Source organism: Arachis duranensis, chromosome 10 (assembly GCF_000817695.3).
Source record: "Arachis duranensis cultivar V14167 chromosome 10, aradu.V14167.gnm2.J7QH, whole genome shotgun sequence".
Taxonomy (NCBI): Eukaryota; Viridiplantae; Streptophyta; class Magnoliopsida; order Fabales; family Fabaceae; genus Arachis; species Arachis duranensis.
The window spans coordinates 80,534,050-80,549,533 of NC_029781.3; the positions used below are offsets into that span (position 1 = coordinate 80,534,050).

A 15,484-nucleotide genomic window follows, 5' to 3' on the forward strand; every position below is an offset into this window, starting at 1 on the left:
AATTCATATTGGAAACTAGAGGCAATAAATGCCAATAACCAGAGTTATATAGTTCCTTTTCTTCTGTGGATCTTATTTAGGTAGGCCTTGTCATTATTATTGGTGCATGAATAGTTTATTATATATTTGTTGGCTTGTATTGGGACGTGAAAGAATTGCAATATTCGATATAGGAAGGAAGGAACAACTGCATATATTACATGTGTAACAAGATCAAGAGCCATGTGATTGAAGAATCTATTCTATACTAGGACTTCTTTTTTCTTAAGCTGTGGACAATGATTTACGTTGAGGGTAGCCATAAATGTCAAAATAAGTTGTTCTTTTGTTCTTGTAATTTAGTATTGTGCGAGTGATTCTGGGCTTTATTTGGAATGTAGTGAGCTGCTACTCATAAGAGGGCTTTGTTGTTTGATACCAAAACGTTTTAGTCACGGGTCAAGAATCTTAGACTCTCAATCCCATAACTATTAACCTCTAAAGTCTAAAGTTAACTGTTACCAATGGAAAAATGGCAGATCATTTGGATTGATTGTGGTACTGCTACTACCCTCTCTTATTCATATCTGGTACTACCCTAGACACTTTAATTTGTTGTGAGTACAACTTGTGCGATTGCATAATTATTAATTAACACTGGATATAATATTTGCCAACTTGTTCACATTCGTTGCCTGTATAAAATTAAGTGCTTCAAAATGTGTGAAGTTAGGGAGTTATTTGTGTGGGTCAGAAACTTCCACCATTAAGAAATCTTAGGTTAGTGTTTTGAAAATTCTTCTACATTTGTTTTGTGTATCAAGTTTATTTATTGGTCTTTCTCTTTTGGTAAGATGAGATTTGTCATTTGTGTAATTGTGTTGGTCTTTTGTATTTTCTTTTTATATTATCGAAAAGTATTTTATTCTTTTATATAAAAATTTAATATTAAAAAATAAAAAATTTATACAAAAGTTTGACTTTAAGTAAAATTATAAAAATACTCAATTCAAATTTATTTATTATTTGATTTCATATTATTATCTTTATTTTTTTCTTATAAATAGTCATTTTTATTTATTTATTTTTTAGATTATATTTAAGTATTATAGTACAAATATGAAACTATTAGATGAAATATAATTTTAAATATAATATTTTAATAGTCAAAATTAATATTTAATTTTTTAATTTTATTATTATGTATTTTTAATAATATTATAACTAAATAATATTAAAAAATATAAATGGTTGAAAGGAAAAAGAAGTATTATTATGAATGATAAAATTAATGAATACAATTAGACAAAAATAAAAAAATTTAAAACAAAATTGTAAAGGACATGATATATAATTGAAATTAACATTCAATTTTTTAATTTTATTGTTTACGACTCACAATAGTACCATATATTTTTAACATATTACAAATAGATGATATCACAACTTGAAAATTAATTATTACAGACGGATATTTTCGACGGATTTTATCCCACGGAAATACAGACAAAATTTTAGAAGAATTTTTTTGTCGAAAAATAAAAAAAAAACGAATTAGCATAAATTACAGACGGAAAATAGAATCCGTCGATAATTCTATTTTTCATAGAAAATAATTACAAACGGAAAATCCGTCTGTAATTTAAAATTTTCTGTCTGAAAATTTTAACTTTGACCTAATCTATCCCCTCTCTCCTGAAATCCATTCACAAATAAACACAGCTGCCAACTCCTACCTACCTTTATGTGCTTCTTCCTCTCTTCGCCGTCGTACAGTTGCTTCTTCTCTCCGTCGCACGAGCTGCTTCCGCCGCTGCCGGTTCCGCCGCCGCTGGCATCGCACGATCTCTCTCTGTCATCCCTTGCGTCACACGAGCTCCCTCTGTCGCCGCTCTCGTCGCGTCTACTCCCATCGTCGCAGAGCTCTCTCCGCCGCCGCTCTCATCGCATCTGCTCCCTCTGGCGCCTCTTCCATCTAATCTCAACAACTCGCTCTCTCGGTTCTTCTCGTAACCATCTCGAATTTCAGGTATATATATCCTGATTTTGTGATTCTGTTCTTTGTGATAAACCTTAGGGCTCAATTTTTTCTGCACCAGTTTTAGCTAGGTTTATCATAATCTACTTTTGTGCTTCGTGAATATATGGCTTTACTCTGATTTTGATGAATTTTTTTCTGCAATCGGAAGCTTTTTTTACCTAAATGCAATATTCTACGTGATTCATGTGATTCATGTGATACTAGTGTGTAACTTTATTATATAATTGTTGATTGACATGATTGTTGAATATCAAGTCAAATCTGCAACACAGCATCTGATTAAGGAACCGTTGTCTATTGATTCTTGCAACTGCAATTTTCCTCTACGCCAATGCTCTTCTTGCTAAGCTCCATGAATTTGGTGGAACAAGGCATATTAGATACAGAGATTTAGCTAGCTTTATCTATAGTATGTGAAAAATGTTTTATATCTGTAGTGTAAGTACCGCTGGATTAGCTTTAGAGCATATTAAAAGGACTCATGAGGCTGTAAATGAGAAAGAGTCCAAACATATTTTTGCAGCAGTGTCACTAATCAGGTATCTAGTGAATTGATTGTGAGAAACTGAGAATAACTGTCAGTAATGCCCATGCTTATTGAATGTGCTTCATTTAGCCGTAATCCGCTCTTAAACTAATACTTTTGTGATCAACTGATGCAATATCAATCACTTGTGTACAGTAATGCTTCTAATAGCAATGAGCAACATGACATGGAGATCAATTATGCTCGTGTTGCAGCAGAGGAAGTTGTGGCAAAGAACAGCAATGATCTCTTTGAGCAGTTTGATGGTAAGTGTATGGTTTCATTGCATAGCAAAATTGGTTGCAAAAAAGCAGCAAAATTATTTTATTATTGGCATTCTGGCGTGTGTGTCCATTAGTAATTTGGTTTCAGAACTCTACTCTTTACCATTTTAGCATGTTTCATACCTCCCACCATATTCAACTTGTTCCTGCCACATTGTTTCATTATGCATATAACTAGTATGTTTTATCACTAGTTAATATATATATTCCAAACTACCATTATTTTATTATGCATATAACTAGTATTTTTTATCACTAATTAATCTCTTTGACAGTTTTAATTACCAATTCATATGTAAACTAATCTTGACTCTAACAACAGCAAGTTGAGAAATTTGATTTTTGTTCTTGAGACAGTTACCAGAAACAAAACACAGAATTTCAAAATTCAGAGTTTGATATCAGCTTTAAGTTTGACTCATTCTGCACTGAACTTACTCATCTTAACGTCACATAGGTACCACTTTCTTTCTTTTGTTAACCCCCTTTTTTGTTTTGTTTTTTAAACCTTATGATTCTGTGTTTGTCTTAGAGTAATATTCACCGGGGAAGAATATATGAAATAGCATCTGTTTAGTTGATTGTGATCACTATTCGTTCATATATATTCCATCTTTATGATAATATTAAATGCATTATTAGATAGTGGAGGTCCATTTGCATTCCTTCAGCTACAAATTCTTGTTAATAGTTATTTATTATCTGATAGTCTACAACTCAAGGCTTTTACTTCTACTCAGTTAAAGTGCTGCAAGACTCATGTAGTAGTATATTCTTAAAGATTAATGTGTTATGAAATCACAGCTGTGTAGTCTCAGTTTCAAGTTTCTTACACCAAAATAAATTGCTTGCTTTGTTTTTCCTATTTTTAGTCTTTTGATTGTTGGTTCAAGTAGGAAGTTGGGACAGACAGGTCAAAGCTCCAACTTCAATGATGTCAAGGTGGGAAACAAAAAACATGCTCCTATGAAGAAGCAAACTCCTGTCATCATCAAGCTCAAAGACACATCTGTTGAACGCCTTATACGGGAGGTTACCAGTGAAAAATTTTGGCACCACCCAGGTATCAAATCGTTTTATTATCACTACTACTGCAAATCTTTACAGTGATTGATAAGCTTTTTTTGCTTTCTATTAGAATTTTTCTTTTGTGTTTTGCCCTTATGTTGTTTCTGATTTTTACGTATTGTTGCTCCCTTCCTCCAGTTGTCACACTGAGAGTCATAACACTGGACACATATGCAAAGGTGATGACAGTTGTTTTTGGAATGAAATTTGATATTAGTTTGATAGCTTCCACTGGTTTACATGAATTATTTGTGTAATCCAGTCACCATCATTTCTAGTAAATGTAAAATTTGAATGGACTTGTTGCTGGTAAATTGCTCTGTGATTTCTTCTTTTCTGGTAAATTTCTTGAACCCGTCTGTACCACATCATTCTTATTTTTTGACATTAATAAAGTCTGCGTGATATTTATTATTAAGGTTTCAATATTGCAAGAACAATTGCAAGCTAAGAGGGATCTTAGAGCGGCATTAGAAGTTGGATTGAGTATGTCTTCAGGATAGTTTTCCAGTTCACGCAGCATATAGAACTATGAAAAACTAATTGTGCCTTAGAAAGTGCCTCTTATTCAAGGGCTGCAGAGGTAGGAATTTAGTTCTCAAGAATTGTGCCTTGGAAAGTGCCTCTTATTCAAAATTCTATTAACATGTAAAACTATGAAAAACTAATTGTGTCTGTAGTCAATGCTTCTGACTTAATCTTTGTTCCAATCACAATATCACATGTCTATCTAGGACTATTTTGGCAGTATATATAGTATGATGCAGATTAAGCATTGTTCTACTCAATGAATAAATGTTCATGTGAGCTGAAAACTATTTTCAGAAGATGGTTCTGTTTTTACATAGGTTGAATTATTGTGAATTGCAATTGTCTTGAAAATTATTGACTTTCAAAATTTGAACCTGTCTCTCTTTTTATAATATGTTTATTTGATCTCCTGCAAATGGATTATGATTTTTAATTGAAAATTGTTTGCTTACGCGGTTTGGATTTTAGAAAAATTGAACAAGTCGCCAAGAGAAAGAGAAAACATTGAATGGATCTTAGAAGAATTGAACAACTTTAACTTAGTTTGGCCTTAATTTTAGACTAGGTTTATGTTTATATTTAGGCAATTCTGATAGTGGTTAGCTACAAGAGCAGATTGTTTTATACACCTTTAGTGTATGTCACAGTACAGATTTTACAGGTTTTCTTTTTTTCAATGGTATTTGTTTTGAATTATAGTTGATGTATCAATTTGTTTGTGTTTTGAATTATATTGACTTATTTGTTTATAGTACTTTTTTTTAATTTGATAATACGATGAATTTGTTTATTTTTGAAATAATATAAATATTCAAATACAAATTAGATAAAAATTTGAATTAAATTTATATTTATTTTGTATGAAAACAAGTTTATTTTGCAATGGAATCTAAAAAAAGTTATATTTTAACTTACTGACAGATTTACAAACGGATTTTCTGTCTGTAATCAGAATGTGAGATGATTTTCCAAAGTTCAAATTATAGACGAAAAATCTGTCGAAAAATCTGTCTGTAATTACAGACAGAAAATCCGTCTGTAATTAGAGACAGAAAATCGGTTGAAAAATTCGTTTGTAATTACAGACGAAAAATCTATCGGAAAATCCGTCTGTAATTATAGACGAAAAATCCGTCGGAAAGTTCGTCGTTTTCGGGAAATGGATGGAGAATTTACAGAGAGAAAATCTGTCGGTAACTGGTAAAAATCCGTCGATAAATAATTTCGGATGGGGCTTTTACAGAGGGACAAAATCCGTTGGTAACCAAAATTTCGTCTGTAATAAAGACTAAATCTATCTGTATTAATTTATTTTCTAGTTGTGAATATTAAAAATATAAATTGTTGAAAGAAAAAGAAATGATATATGAATAATATAACTAATGAATACAATTAAATTAAAAATAAAATAAAACAAACTAAAAAATTATAAAGATATAGTGTTTTAAGAATTTATTGCCTAATACATATGTTTAGCAAACTTAAAAAAAGAGTCGTGATCATTAATCGAATTCATTAAATACTTGTGCAAAATATTAGTAAGAATAAAAAAAAGAATAAAAGACATGATATTACGTAAAAAAAGGAGATAAAGAAAAAGTGTGAAGTTTTTGTTGATTTATACAGAAAATACAAGAAAGAGTAAGTATGAAAGAAGATGATGAATTATGTTTTATTATTTAATTTATATCTATTAAAGAGAAATAATACGTTGTAAAATAAAAAAAAAACAATACGAAAAGAATGAGTATAAAAAAAGATGAATTATGTTTATACCTAATAAAAATAAATAATAAGTATATAATATCTCGTATAAAAGTAAAGAGTAAGAGAATATAAAAATTATAAAGTAATTTAAAAAAAATAAATATTATAAAAATAAGAAGAAAAATAAAAAAGAATCCTAAATTATAAAAATGGGATATGTGAAAAATAAAAATAAAAAATTTTAAAGTAATTCAATAAAAAATAATTTAATTAAATAAGTAGTAAGTAAATTGTGCCAATTAGCTATCTATCCTGGTGTAACATAAGATTAAAAAGCTAAAAGACTCAAAATGCGTTAGACTATTATCTTTAACTCTATTTTAATATATTATAAATAGATTATCACTTACTTTATCATATTTGATAGAAATATTTATTTGCTTTCTTTGCGGTAGAGGTAACTGGTAAACTGAACCACATTAATTCCTTTTGTATCAATTTTGTTTTTCCTTATATCCTAACACTTTTTTCCATTCAAGAAGTGATTTATTATTGTAGCCGTTGCATTGGGTCTTGCAGCTACTGCAAAGCGAAATTCTTTTTCTATTTGCAACAGAAAATAGTTCCATTGCAGCATGTTGGAGTCTTGATGTAAACATATACACAAAAATGAAGTATATATATTTGACTCGTATAATAAAAACACACAACGGTACATGAGCATCTTATTCTGTTCTGTACAAACACATGCAGTTTGAAACTGAGGATACAGTAATAATCCTATAAAAGTATGAACAATCGCAGCATAAGATAGGAAAACTTTCAAGTGTATCGGTGTGTTTCAGTGATTTTTAACTGTTGATCTTAATTATAAAAAAAATAATACAATATATATAATTAAGATCAACAATTAAAAATTACTGAAATACTGGTATACCGGTATATTTGAAAGTTTTCCTATAACAGATATGCTCATATAGATTCTTGTTTTACACACCAGAGAGTCTTAATTAGAGAAATTTTATGCAGGCATGCGGATAATACAACGGAGGCTCTCTCCCTTAAGCATGTATTCAAAGGCCTTGTTGATTTCTGAGAATGGCACTTCATGTGTGATAAACTTCTCCAGTTCAAGTTCCTGTACACATTATTTTAATCAGAAAATGTTTACATGGTAAATCAGAAGATAAAAACAAATTCCATATATCTGAATTTTTTTTTTTTTTTGGACGTGTTCGGTTTGAAAAACCAACCGAAACTATCTGAAATTAATATGGTGAACATTATATAGATTAATTATGAAATCAACTAACCTTGTTCATGTACATTTCCACCACTGATGGGAGATCAGAACGTGGCTTATAGTTACCAAAGAATGTACCCTTTAGAGTCCTCTCATTCAAGAGATTGATTGGATGTGTTTTGAAAGCATCATCTTTGTTCGGCACACCAACAAGCACAGCAACACCCCATCCCTACAAATACAGAAAAGTTTAAATTCACAACTGGAAGAAGTCCCCTCCTAAGTAGAAGAGTTCGATGATAAGTAGGATTGAGGAAGTTTACATCATGGACGCATTCGAATGCAGAGATCATAGCACTGAGACTTCCGGTACACTCAACACTCCGATCGACACCACCATTAGTCATTTCAGCAATCGCCTGAATTTAAAATTAATGGAATCAATTAAGTACAAGTAAGAGCAATGTGAAATTCCAAGACATGTTATAGTTCATATGTAAGGTCACAAACCTCTTGAACAGGCTTGTCATAATCTTTTGGATTCACAAACTCAGTAACTCCGAACTTCTTAGCTGGACACAAGAACAAACACAATCAGTATGGACTTTGGTATAATATATTTCATTGATCACAATATCATCATGATCAATGGCAAAAGAGTAATGCTAGGTAAGTAAATTTTTTGGCCAATATCAGCTAACTTTTTTAAGATTACTTTATTTATCTTAAATTATAGACCTTAAATCATAAATCTTAACTCTAAATCCTAAATTATAAACCTAAAAACTAAAGTTGGTTAATGTTGGTCACCTAGAAGTTAGTTCCCTATACTTTCTCATTAAGAAAATGAATATATGTGGATGATATTTGTTTTGAAACAGGAGCAGATGTAATCAAGTTATAGACTTTGTAACTGCTGCTCTCACCTTCAGTAAATCTCTTAGAATTCAAGTCAACCCCAATTATCCTGGATGCACCGGCTAGTCTTGCACCCTCGGCCGCCTACGACAAGTGTAAAAGCAAAATTATGACCAAACGAAGTATCCTCTTCAATTTATGAATTGAGACAACTTACAGCTAGCCCCACAGCTCCCAATCCGAATATAGCCACTGATGAACCTTTGGTTGGTTTTGCAACATTCAAAGTAGCACCAAGACCTTCAAATATGAAAAGTTCAAAGCCATTCACATTGTCAATTCAAAGAGAAACTTGTTCAATTGATTGGAAGAGAACTGAGAAGCTATTTGTAACCTGTTGAGATTCCACAACTGAGGACACAAACTTTGTCAAGTGGTGCAGCAGGGTTAATCTTGGCAACACAGCCAACATGAACAACAGTGTATTCACTGAATGTGGAGGTTCCAACAAAATGGTAAATTGGCTTTCCGTTGATTGAGAATCTTGACTTTCCATCACTGATCATCACTCCACGGTCCGTGTTGATCCTTAAGAGATCACACATGTTACTTTCCTCTGATTTGCAATGCTGACACTCCTTGCACTCCCCTGTGAACACCGGAAGAACATGATCTCCCGGCTTGAGATCAGTCACGCCCTCACCAACACTCTCAACAATGCTGAGAGCAAACAAAAAGTTCAAAAGAAAAATGAGATAAAACACAATGCCTCCATGAGTATGTTATATGAAAAATCATTCACATGCTTATATCAAACAGTATGCTTTTGGAGAAATGGTTCATAACAGGACAAACAAAATAAGAAACAAGTTACTAATCATTCAAATGGAAATTGTGCATACCCGCCGGCTTCATGACCAAGAATACGAGGAAACACCGGTGTCTGTCCCTGAAAAAGTTCCAATTTGACAATGTCATCATATGTTGTGTTAAATTATAGTAACACTTAATCATGTAGAACCACTAGTTATACCTTAGCTTCCCAGAAGTAGACATCAGTGTGGCAGAGTGAGGTGAACAATATCTTGATACGGACCTCATCTGCCTGTGGCGGGGCTACCTCCACTTCCTGTATCACCAGTGGCTTTCCAGCTTCCCAAGCCACCGCAGCTGCATTGGAGATACATTAAGTCAACCAATCAATGAAAAACACCACAGCTAAAAAGGGTAATAAGGAAAACTCAATCAATCATGCTAAGTGTAAATCAAAAATCAGTCAACAAATTAGTCACCCATAGAGATTATATGTTAAATACAAAATATACATTAAAAATAAATTAAACAACACCTGTATTTGTATATAATATATAGTAACTGATTTGTGCAGATAACATTTTTGAAACTCCATGGCCAAATCATGTTTACCTTTGCAGCGTATGACCTTTCCAGCAGTGTTCGACACCATTTTCTTTGCTTTTAGTACTGGCTTGAATCTTGATTGACTTCTTTTCTTGAACAATGATTGATCACTCACACAAAAAACACGAACTTTTCTTTTTTAGCTGTGCGGAAATGGGGTTGGGTCTGAAGTGATATATATAGTGCAGCAAAAGAAGAAGCATCTTCATCTCCAAAACCATGGAATTCGCTGGTTTTTGGAATCTTAACTAGCAAAGCTTACAACTAGAGGCGCCTTTGGTCTTTCCTATTCCTAGGGACTGGTTTCTGGTGTTTGTGACAATTCATCAAACATATAATAGACCAAATTGCAGTTACCGTACAAAGTTCAAGCTTCATTCTATAGGCTAATAACGGAATCAGAATCGGTCCACCAATTGCCATCTTCGTCTGGTGGGAACTTGTTATTCTTAATGTGACATTTTCTATTACTTTATATCAAATAACATATAGTTATGACTTTAAAATAAATAATGTAGTTGACCTTGAATAAAGTGAAAGACAGCAAACTGTAACTGAATTTTAAATTGTGGTAGGCTGGAAGTAGATACAATACAAGGGTTTTCGACTTTTGATTCAAAGTTTTATTGAGGAATTAAAACTGGGATTTTATTATTGAAAATATAAAATTTCATAATTTAAACACTTCAAACTTTTTTATATTCACTCATAAAAATTATAGTAAAACCCTAAAAATAAAAATTGAAGACCATTCCAAAAGCACAATTACAAGGCAAATCCTCAAATACCAATGCCCTCGGGAGAGTACGGAGTGAAAGTGTGAAACACACTCTAAAATTAACTTGCTATTAAAGGTGAAAAAAGAAGAAACCAAAACTAAAGCACTCCAAATTTTAAATTCTAAATTTAAACTGTTAATATAAAATATAATAAATGAAGAACTAAAATTTATTTAATTAACAAAGAATACAATCCTTCTTACTTAATAACGGGCGTTTAAGAATAAACTCAATTGCATCTTGTCATTTGATGCTATAAGTTATACCTTGTAATTTTTTTTTCTTGTGTGTTGAACAAAAAAATCATCGACTAATAATCAAAGTCTACATCTGATTACATTGGAAAATCAAAAACTTATGAACCTAAACCTAGGCCAAATGCTACAATCAATGAACAGTGCAAAAATCTTCTCTAATTTATTATAGAGTACATGGATAAAACTACAGCAAAATTGGAAATCAACTCATAAATTTACAACTGCCTTAATAATAAGGTATCTCTCTGACATCATAAATTACGATGTGTTTCTGTAGTACTGGGTGTCAAAGGAAATGGCTTGCCATCAAAAGTTGTGGCGTTTCTTTCTCTTCTTCGATCACCTTTGTAGATTCATCTCTAATATCTTGAATCTTTTTGTCCCATATACCATCTACTAGCTTCCAAGTTTCGTCGCTCACAATTTGTGTCTGCAGGCAGAAAGAAGAAACAGATCAGTGTTGGATGACAAGTTAATGCAGCCTATGAAACATGACTTTGGAATATACCTCGGTTGGGCGAGGAGCTCCAAAGGTCGCAAACCCGGCATTGCCAGGTGCGAATGTAACTCTTCCCGGAAGGCTGATCCCATGGATTCCCCATCGTCCAGCATAAATCAGTGCTCCATATTCATCAACTGGACTCACAGGAGGCTAAATAATTTCCGGTGAAAGAAAGTTAATATTCAAGATTATCATTTAGTCTCTAATGTTTCAGTTAAGTCCTAATTCCGTCCTTAATGTTTAAAGCATCTAATTTTTATCCCAAACGTTTTATTTCGTTTTACTTTTGTCCTCTAGTTAAAATTAAAACCTTCTTCCAAAAATACCCTTTTCTCTCTATTATTATCTTATTTCTCTTTATTCTTCTGCCACTTCTACTCTCAAACCACTACAACTACAACTATGACTACTACAATTACGAGATCTGCCTCTACCTAGAAGAAAACCATAATGCATGAAAGTGTATTTACGAATTGTAATCATAATGCTTGTTGGATATCAAATATGAGATAAAAGCATGACCATCATACAAGATTTATGAATTGCAATTATTATCAATTGTTATTACAAAAAAGTAATACAACATGCTCTGTTAAAATTTAGGAATTGACCTGAGTTAGACGAGGAGCACTCTTGTAAATGTCCCATATCTCCTCAGCTTTGATTTGCCCCTTTTCAAGCAAAATATCTGCAAAGTAACCATGTAAAAATCTTGCAAGCCATGTCTACGTGAAATTTATAATAATTGTTAAATTATTCTACAACAGAGCCTATTTCTGAAAACAGGTCTTAACTATCACGTTCTTGAATAACTGTTAGCAGAAAGTGTTTATTTGTTAACATGCAAAACCAAACCTGTGATTGTCTCAACTGCTTCCTGGTATTCTCTGAGCACGGATGAACACCTTTCTGTAGCATAACGCATATACTCATCTCGGAGCGCTTCAAGCTTCATTGCAAGCTGTACCAAACTTCAACATAAGTTGCAACACAACTATACTCAAAACACTTTTGTCTGAGGAAACAGGGTATACTCAAACAAGATTTCGATCCACAAACGTACATTAGGTACAAGATCACTTTCGTTTTTGAAGTATGCTTTCCCAAATGCTGTCATTCCTGTCTGTAAAATTAAAAACTCAGCACGCCTTGAAGCTTCTAACGTTGACTTTGCAGAGATCCAACATAAGTTGTCAATTCCAAACATCTCCTCCTCAATTATTCTTGCTAAAAACAAATGTAAAATGAAAAATAGATTAATACCCAAATCTTCCAGTCCTTGTCAATCATCTCCATGGCTAGCTACAAAAATTTTATGCATGCTTCTGGTTAGGTAGCTAAAGATCAATCAACACTCAAATGATCTAGAAAATATCTTGCCTATCAATGAAGAATTTGAACATAGAATGCTTAAAAGAACAATATATGATGACAAATGCAAAAGTCAAACTAGACTTTCTTGACAGCTTTTCAAGTAACATTAAATTGTAACAACTTACGAGCACATGCACGGATAATAGAATTTACATAATCTGACTTCCTCGCAAAAACTTGGCCAGTAGTCTCAGAATAACTCATATTTGGCCGGCTCTGGATTGAGTTTATATTAGTCTGCAAACAATTAACGCATTGGAAACAGTGTCACCAATGAAGAATCAGGTTTCCACACACAATAGATGAACATGCTAAACAGTTTGAAGAAAGTTCAGTTACCTCAACAAAAGGGCGGTGTGGTTCAGGATAATAACATGCAAGAATAGCAACTGCCGCTTCTCTGTATGCCAGTCTAAGCTTCAATTCTTCAGGAATTTCAGCACTATCCTCTTGCCCTGTTTCAAAAGTTCCTTTTTGCTGCAAATTCACAAGATCCACAATAAGATATGATGCAGAAGCAGAAAACATTAAACACATCAGAAGAAAAATATTATTGCCATGCCAAAATGATGCAGAGAAACCACCAACCCTCTTTAATGCCTCAAGTAGCTCATCTCGCCCAATGTAATCCAAATCCTTCCTGGCTGTCAAAATTCCAGCTTCATTCCTGTCATTTAATTCCTGACATATTAGCTTGTATTCTAATGCCAGAATGCTGCAGCAATGATAGTCAATGGTTATTTACAGTATATTTTGTAGCTCTGCTCCAGTAAAATCTTCTGTAAGCTCTGCAATTTCCCTAAGAAGAATCTCCTTTTCCTCCTCGGAGCGAAAGAATTTATTCCTAGCATGCACCTAGTTTACACACGAAAAAAGATTGATAAAGACAATGAAATACTTCTCGAAGCATGGTTCATTATGCATAAATTGTCGGAGGAGGAAATCACCTTCAAAATGGCAAATCTTCCATCCTTTGATGGCAAACCAACTCGAATGATCTTGTCAAAACGACCCTTCCTCAACAAAGCAGGATCAAGAATGTCTAATCTATTTGTAGCACCGATCACAAGCACCTGAAATTTAAGTTTAGAATATCAAATAACATCATTGTAACCTGGAAGCGAATTAAAAGCATACCTGTGCTGTAGAAACTTTGAATCCATCCAACTCAGTAAGTATCTGAAGTAAGCCTTGTTCCCGTTCAGCACCTCCCTACAAAATATAATTTACAAAACACAGGATTCATCAGAAGGAATACTAGAGATGATAGTATTTACTATTAACTTGAAAGTGGGATGGTATCAGATTAGCATTAGCAAAATGTGATACCATGTGAAATAGAATCAATTAATTCACTAGAATATAAAAGTTGTCTGAATCTTACTCCACCAATGTCAGGTCCTCCACGCTTGCTACCAATAGCATCTATCTCATCAATAAATATGATAGAAGGTGAAAATGACCTTGCACTAGCAAAAAGATCCTTAACACGTGATGCAGCAACCCCTACAAACATCTGAGAGAAGAGCAAATTAAATAAGCTGATTTTTAACTTTAAAGATGAAGACAATTTTTATGCATTAAATATTCCATATTCCATGGGTATAAGTTTCATTCATTTACAGAGTGGAGCATATGATCTAGGTACGATCACAACCAGCACACTCTGATCAATGTCAGACCTGCACGCACATTTAGATCAAAACATTTGCATCCTCCAAAGATGCATGTTTCATCATTGGCCCTTTAATACTGATACACTGAAACGGCCCAAAGATAAATGAGCCAATATTTATTAAGATTTCACATTGAATGACAATTTTGATGTATCATTATCAAAGGACCAAACTGATATGCCTGTATCTTAGGAAAACCAAATGAGTGCTTAATTTAAATTTTATCTACATCCCCATTCTCCTAAAGAATTAAATTATTTTTAGATTTGAAAGTTGAATAGAAATTATATTCCAAAGTTCTGCTTGCTACTTTCTATTCAATGCGGGTGAATATCTTTGGAGAACAGGCATCACCTCTACAAAATCTGTGCCATTTGCCGCAAAAAAAGGCAACCCTGCTTCCCCAGCGATGGCTTTAGCCAGTAGAGTTTTACCCGTTCCTGGAGGTCCATGGAGAAGCACACCTTTTGGGCAATAAATTCCTTTGTCTTGAAACTCCTCATCATTCTTTAAAATTCGTACAATCTCTTGCAATTCCCTCTTTATATATTCCTGGCCAGCAAAATCATCAAAAGTGACACCAGTTCTTTCTTCTGCAGATATAAATTTAGCCCTGGGTGAAAAATATAATAATTAGAAATTTCATTTGAAATTTTTCCAACCACATTCAACAGATAACTAGTTATGATCAAATGATATGTCTTGACTAAATTTGCAATAACTTGCAAAGCACAATATAAATGAAATTTCCAACACAGGGACGAGGTTAAGCAACAGAAAATTTCTCCACCTACCGACTTTTGCCCAGCGATCCAAGTGCTTGGCGTTTGAGTGGCTGCTTAGTTTGCTGGGTAGGAGATCCTAAATCACAAGGTATCAACTTTGAATATATTGGTCTCATCAAATTATCAATCCACACGTAAAACCCAACAGCCACAGCAAGACGCATAGACCATATGACTGCAGTTGCGACAGTTGTGTAAACTTCAAAAGGTACAGTATCCACATTAATGACATCAACATTTACAATTTGCTGATGCAGTTTTCTCCAAACATCATTCCAACAATCAATTGGCATTCGATCTACCACATGCCGGCGAAAAACAATATCCTTAGGATTACCTTCAGTCCCTGGTGTTTTCCCATTTTTGTAGTATGGTAGAATCACTGCATAATTATCAAAAAGGATGGGGAAAATATATTTAGATAATTATGACAATTCGACCACACGATAACTTTA

General features: G+C 33.1%; 2 protein-coding genes across 2 annotated transcripts; both read right to left on the bottom strand.

The window, feature by feature from the left end:
- Nucleotides 1-7,061: 7,061 nt before the first annotated feature.
- LOC107470395 (alcohol dehydrogenase) lies at nucleotides 7,062-10,038 on the bottom strand. The gene is made up of 10 exons (XM_016089797.3): nucleotides 9,663-10,038; nucleotides 9,271-9,407; nucleotides 9,140-9,186; nucleotides 8,632-8,957; nucleotides 8,455-8,537; nucleotides 8,306-8,381; nucleotides 7,890-7,951; nucleotides 7,703-7,798; nucleotides 7,450-7,611; nucleotides 7,062-7,274 (listed from the first exon to the last, which is right to left on the bottom strand). The coding sequence occupies exons 1-10, from the start codon at nucleotides 9,700-9,702 to the stop codon at nucleotides 7,158-7,160; spliced, it is 1,146 nt and encodes a 381-aa protein (XP_015945283.1). The 5' UTR covers nucleotides 9,703-10,038; the 3' UTR covers nucleotides 7,062-7,157.
- A 788-nt stretch (nucleotides 10,039-10,826) lies between these two features.
- LOC107470393 (probable inactive ATP-dependent zinc metalloprotease FTSHI 4, chloroplastic) lies at nucleotides 10,827-15,411 on the bottom strand (the record flags this gene model as incomplete). The annotated part of the gene is given in 14 exon segments (XM_016089794.3): nucleotides 10,827-11,122; nucleotides 11,201-11,344; nucleotides 11,806-11,882; nucleotides 12,050-12,155; nucleotides 12,258-12,421; nucleotides 12,694-12,805; nucleotides 12,908-13,045; nucleotides 13,157-13,235; nucleotides 13,314-13,423; nucleotides 13,516-13,641; nucleotides 13,706-13,780; nucleotides 13,953-14,084; nucleotides 14,599-14,857; nucleotides 15,039-15,411. Coding segments are annotated over 14 exon segments (2,039 nt in total), but the record flags the coding sequence as incomplete, so codon positions are not given.
- Nucleotides 15,412-15,484: the final 73 nt, after the last annotated feature.

Excerpts from the sequence above, each read along its gene's own strand:
- LOC107470395 (XM_016089797.3), bottom strand. The coding sequence starts at position 9,702 with ATGGTGTCGAACACTGCTGGAAAGGTCATACGCTGCAAAG. Across the intron at positions 7,952-8,305 it reads TTCTAAGAGATTTACTGAAG|CTAAGAAGTTCGGAGTTACT; the intron begins GTGAGAGCAGCA and ends TCTTGTGTCCAG. Across the intron at positions 7,799-7,889 it reads ATGACAAGCCTGTTCAAGAG|GCGATTGCTGAAATGACTAA; the intron begins GTTTGTGACCTT and ends TTTTAAATTCAG.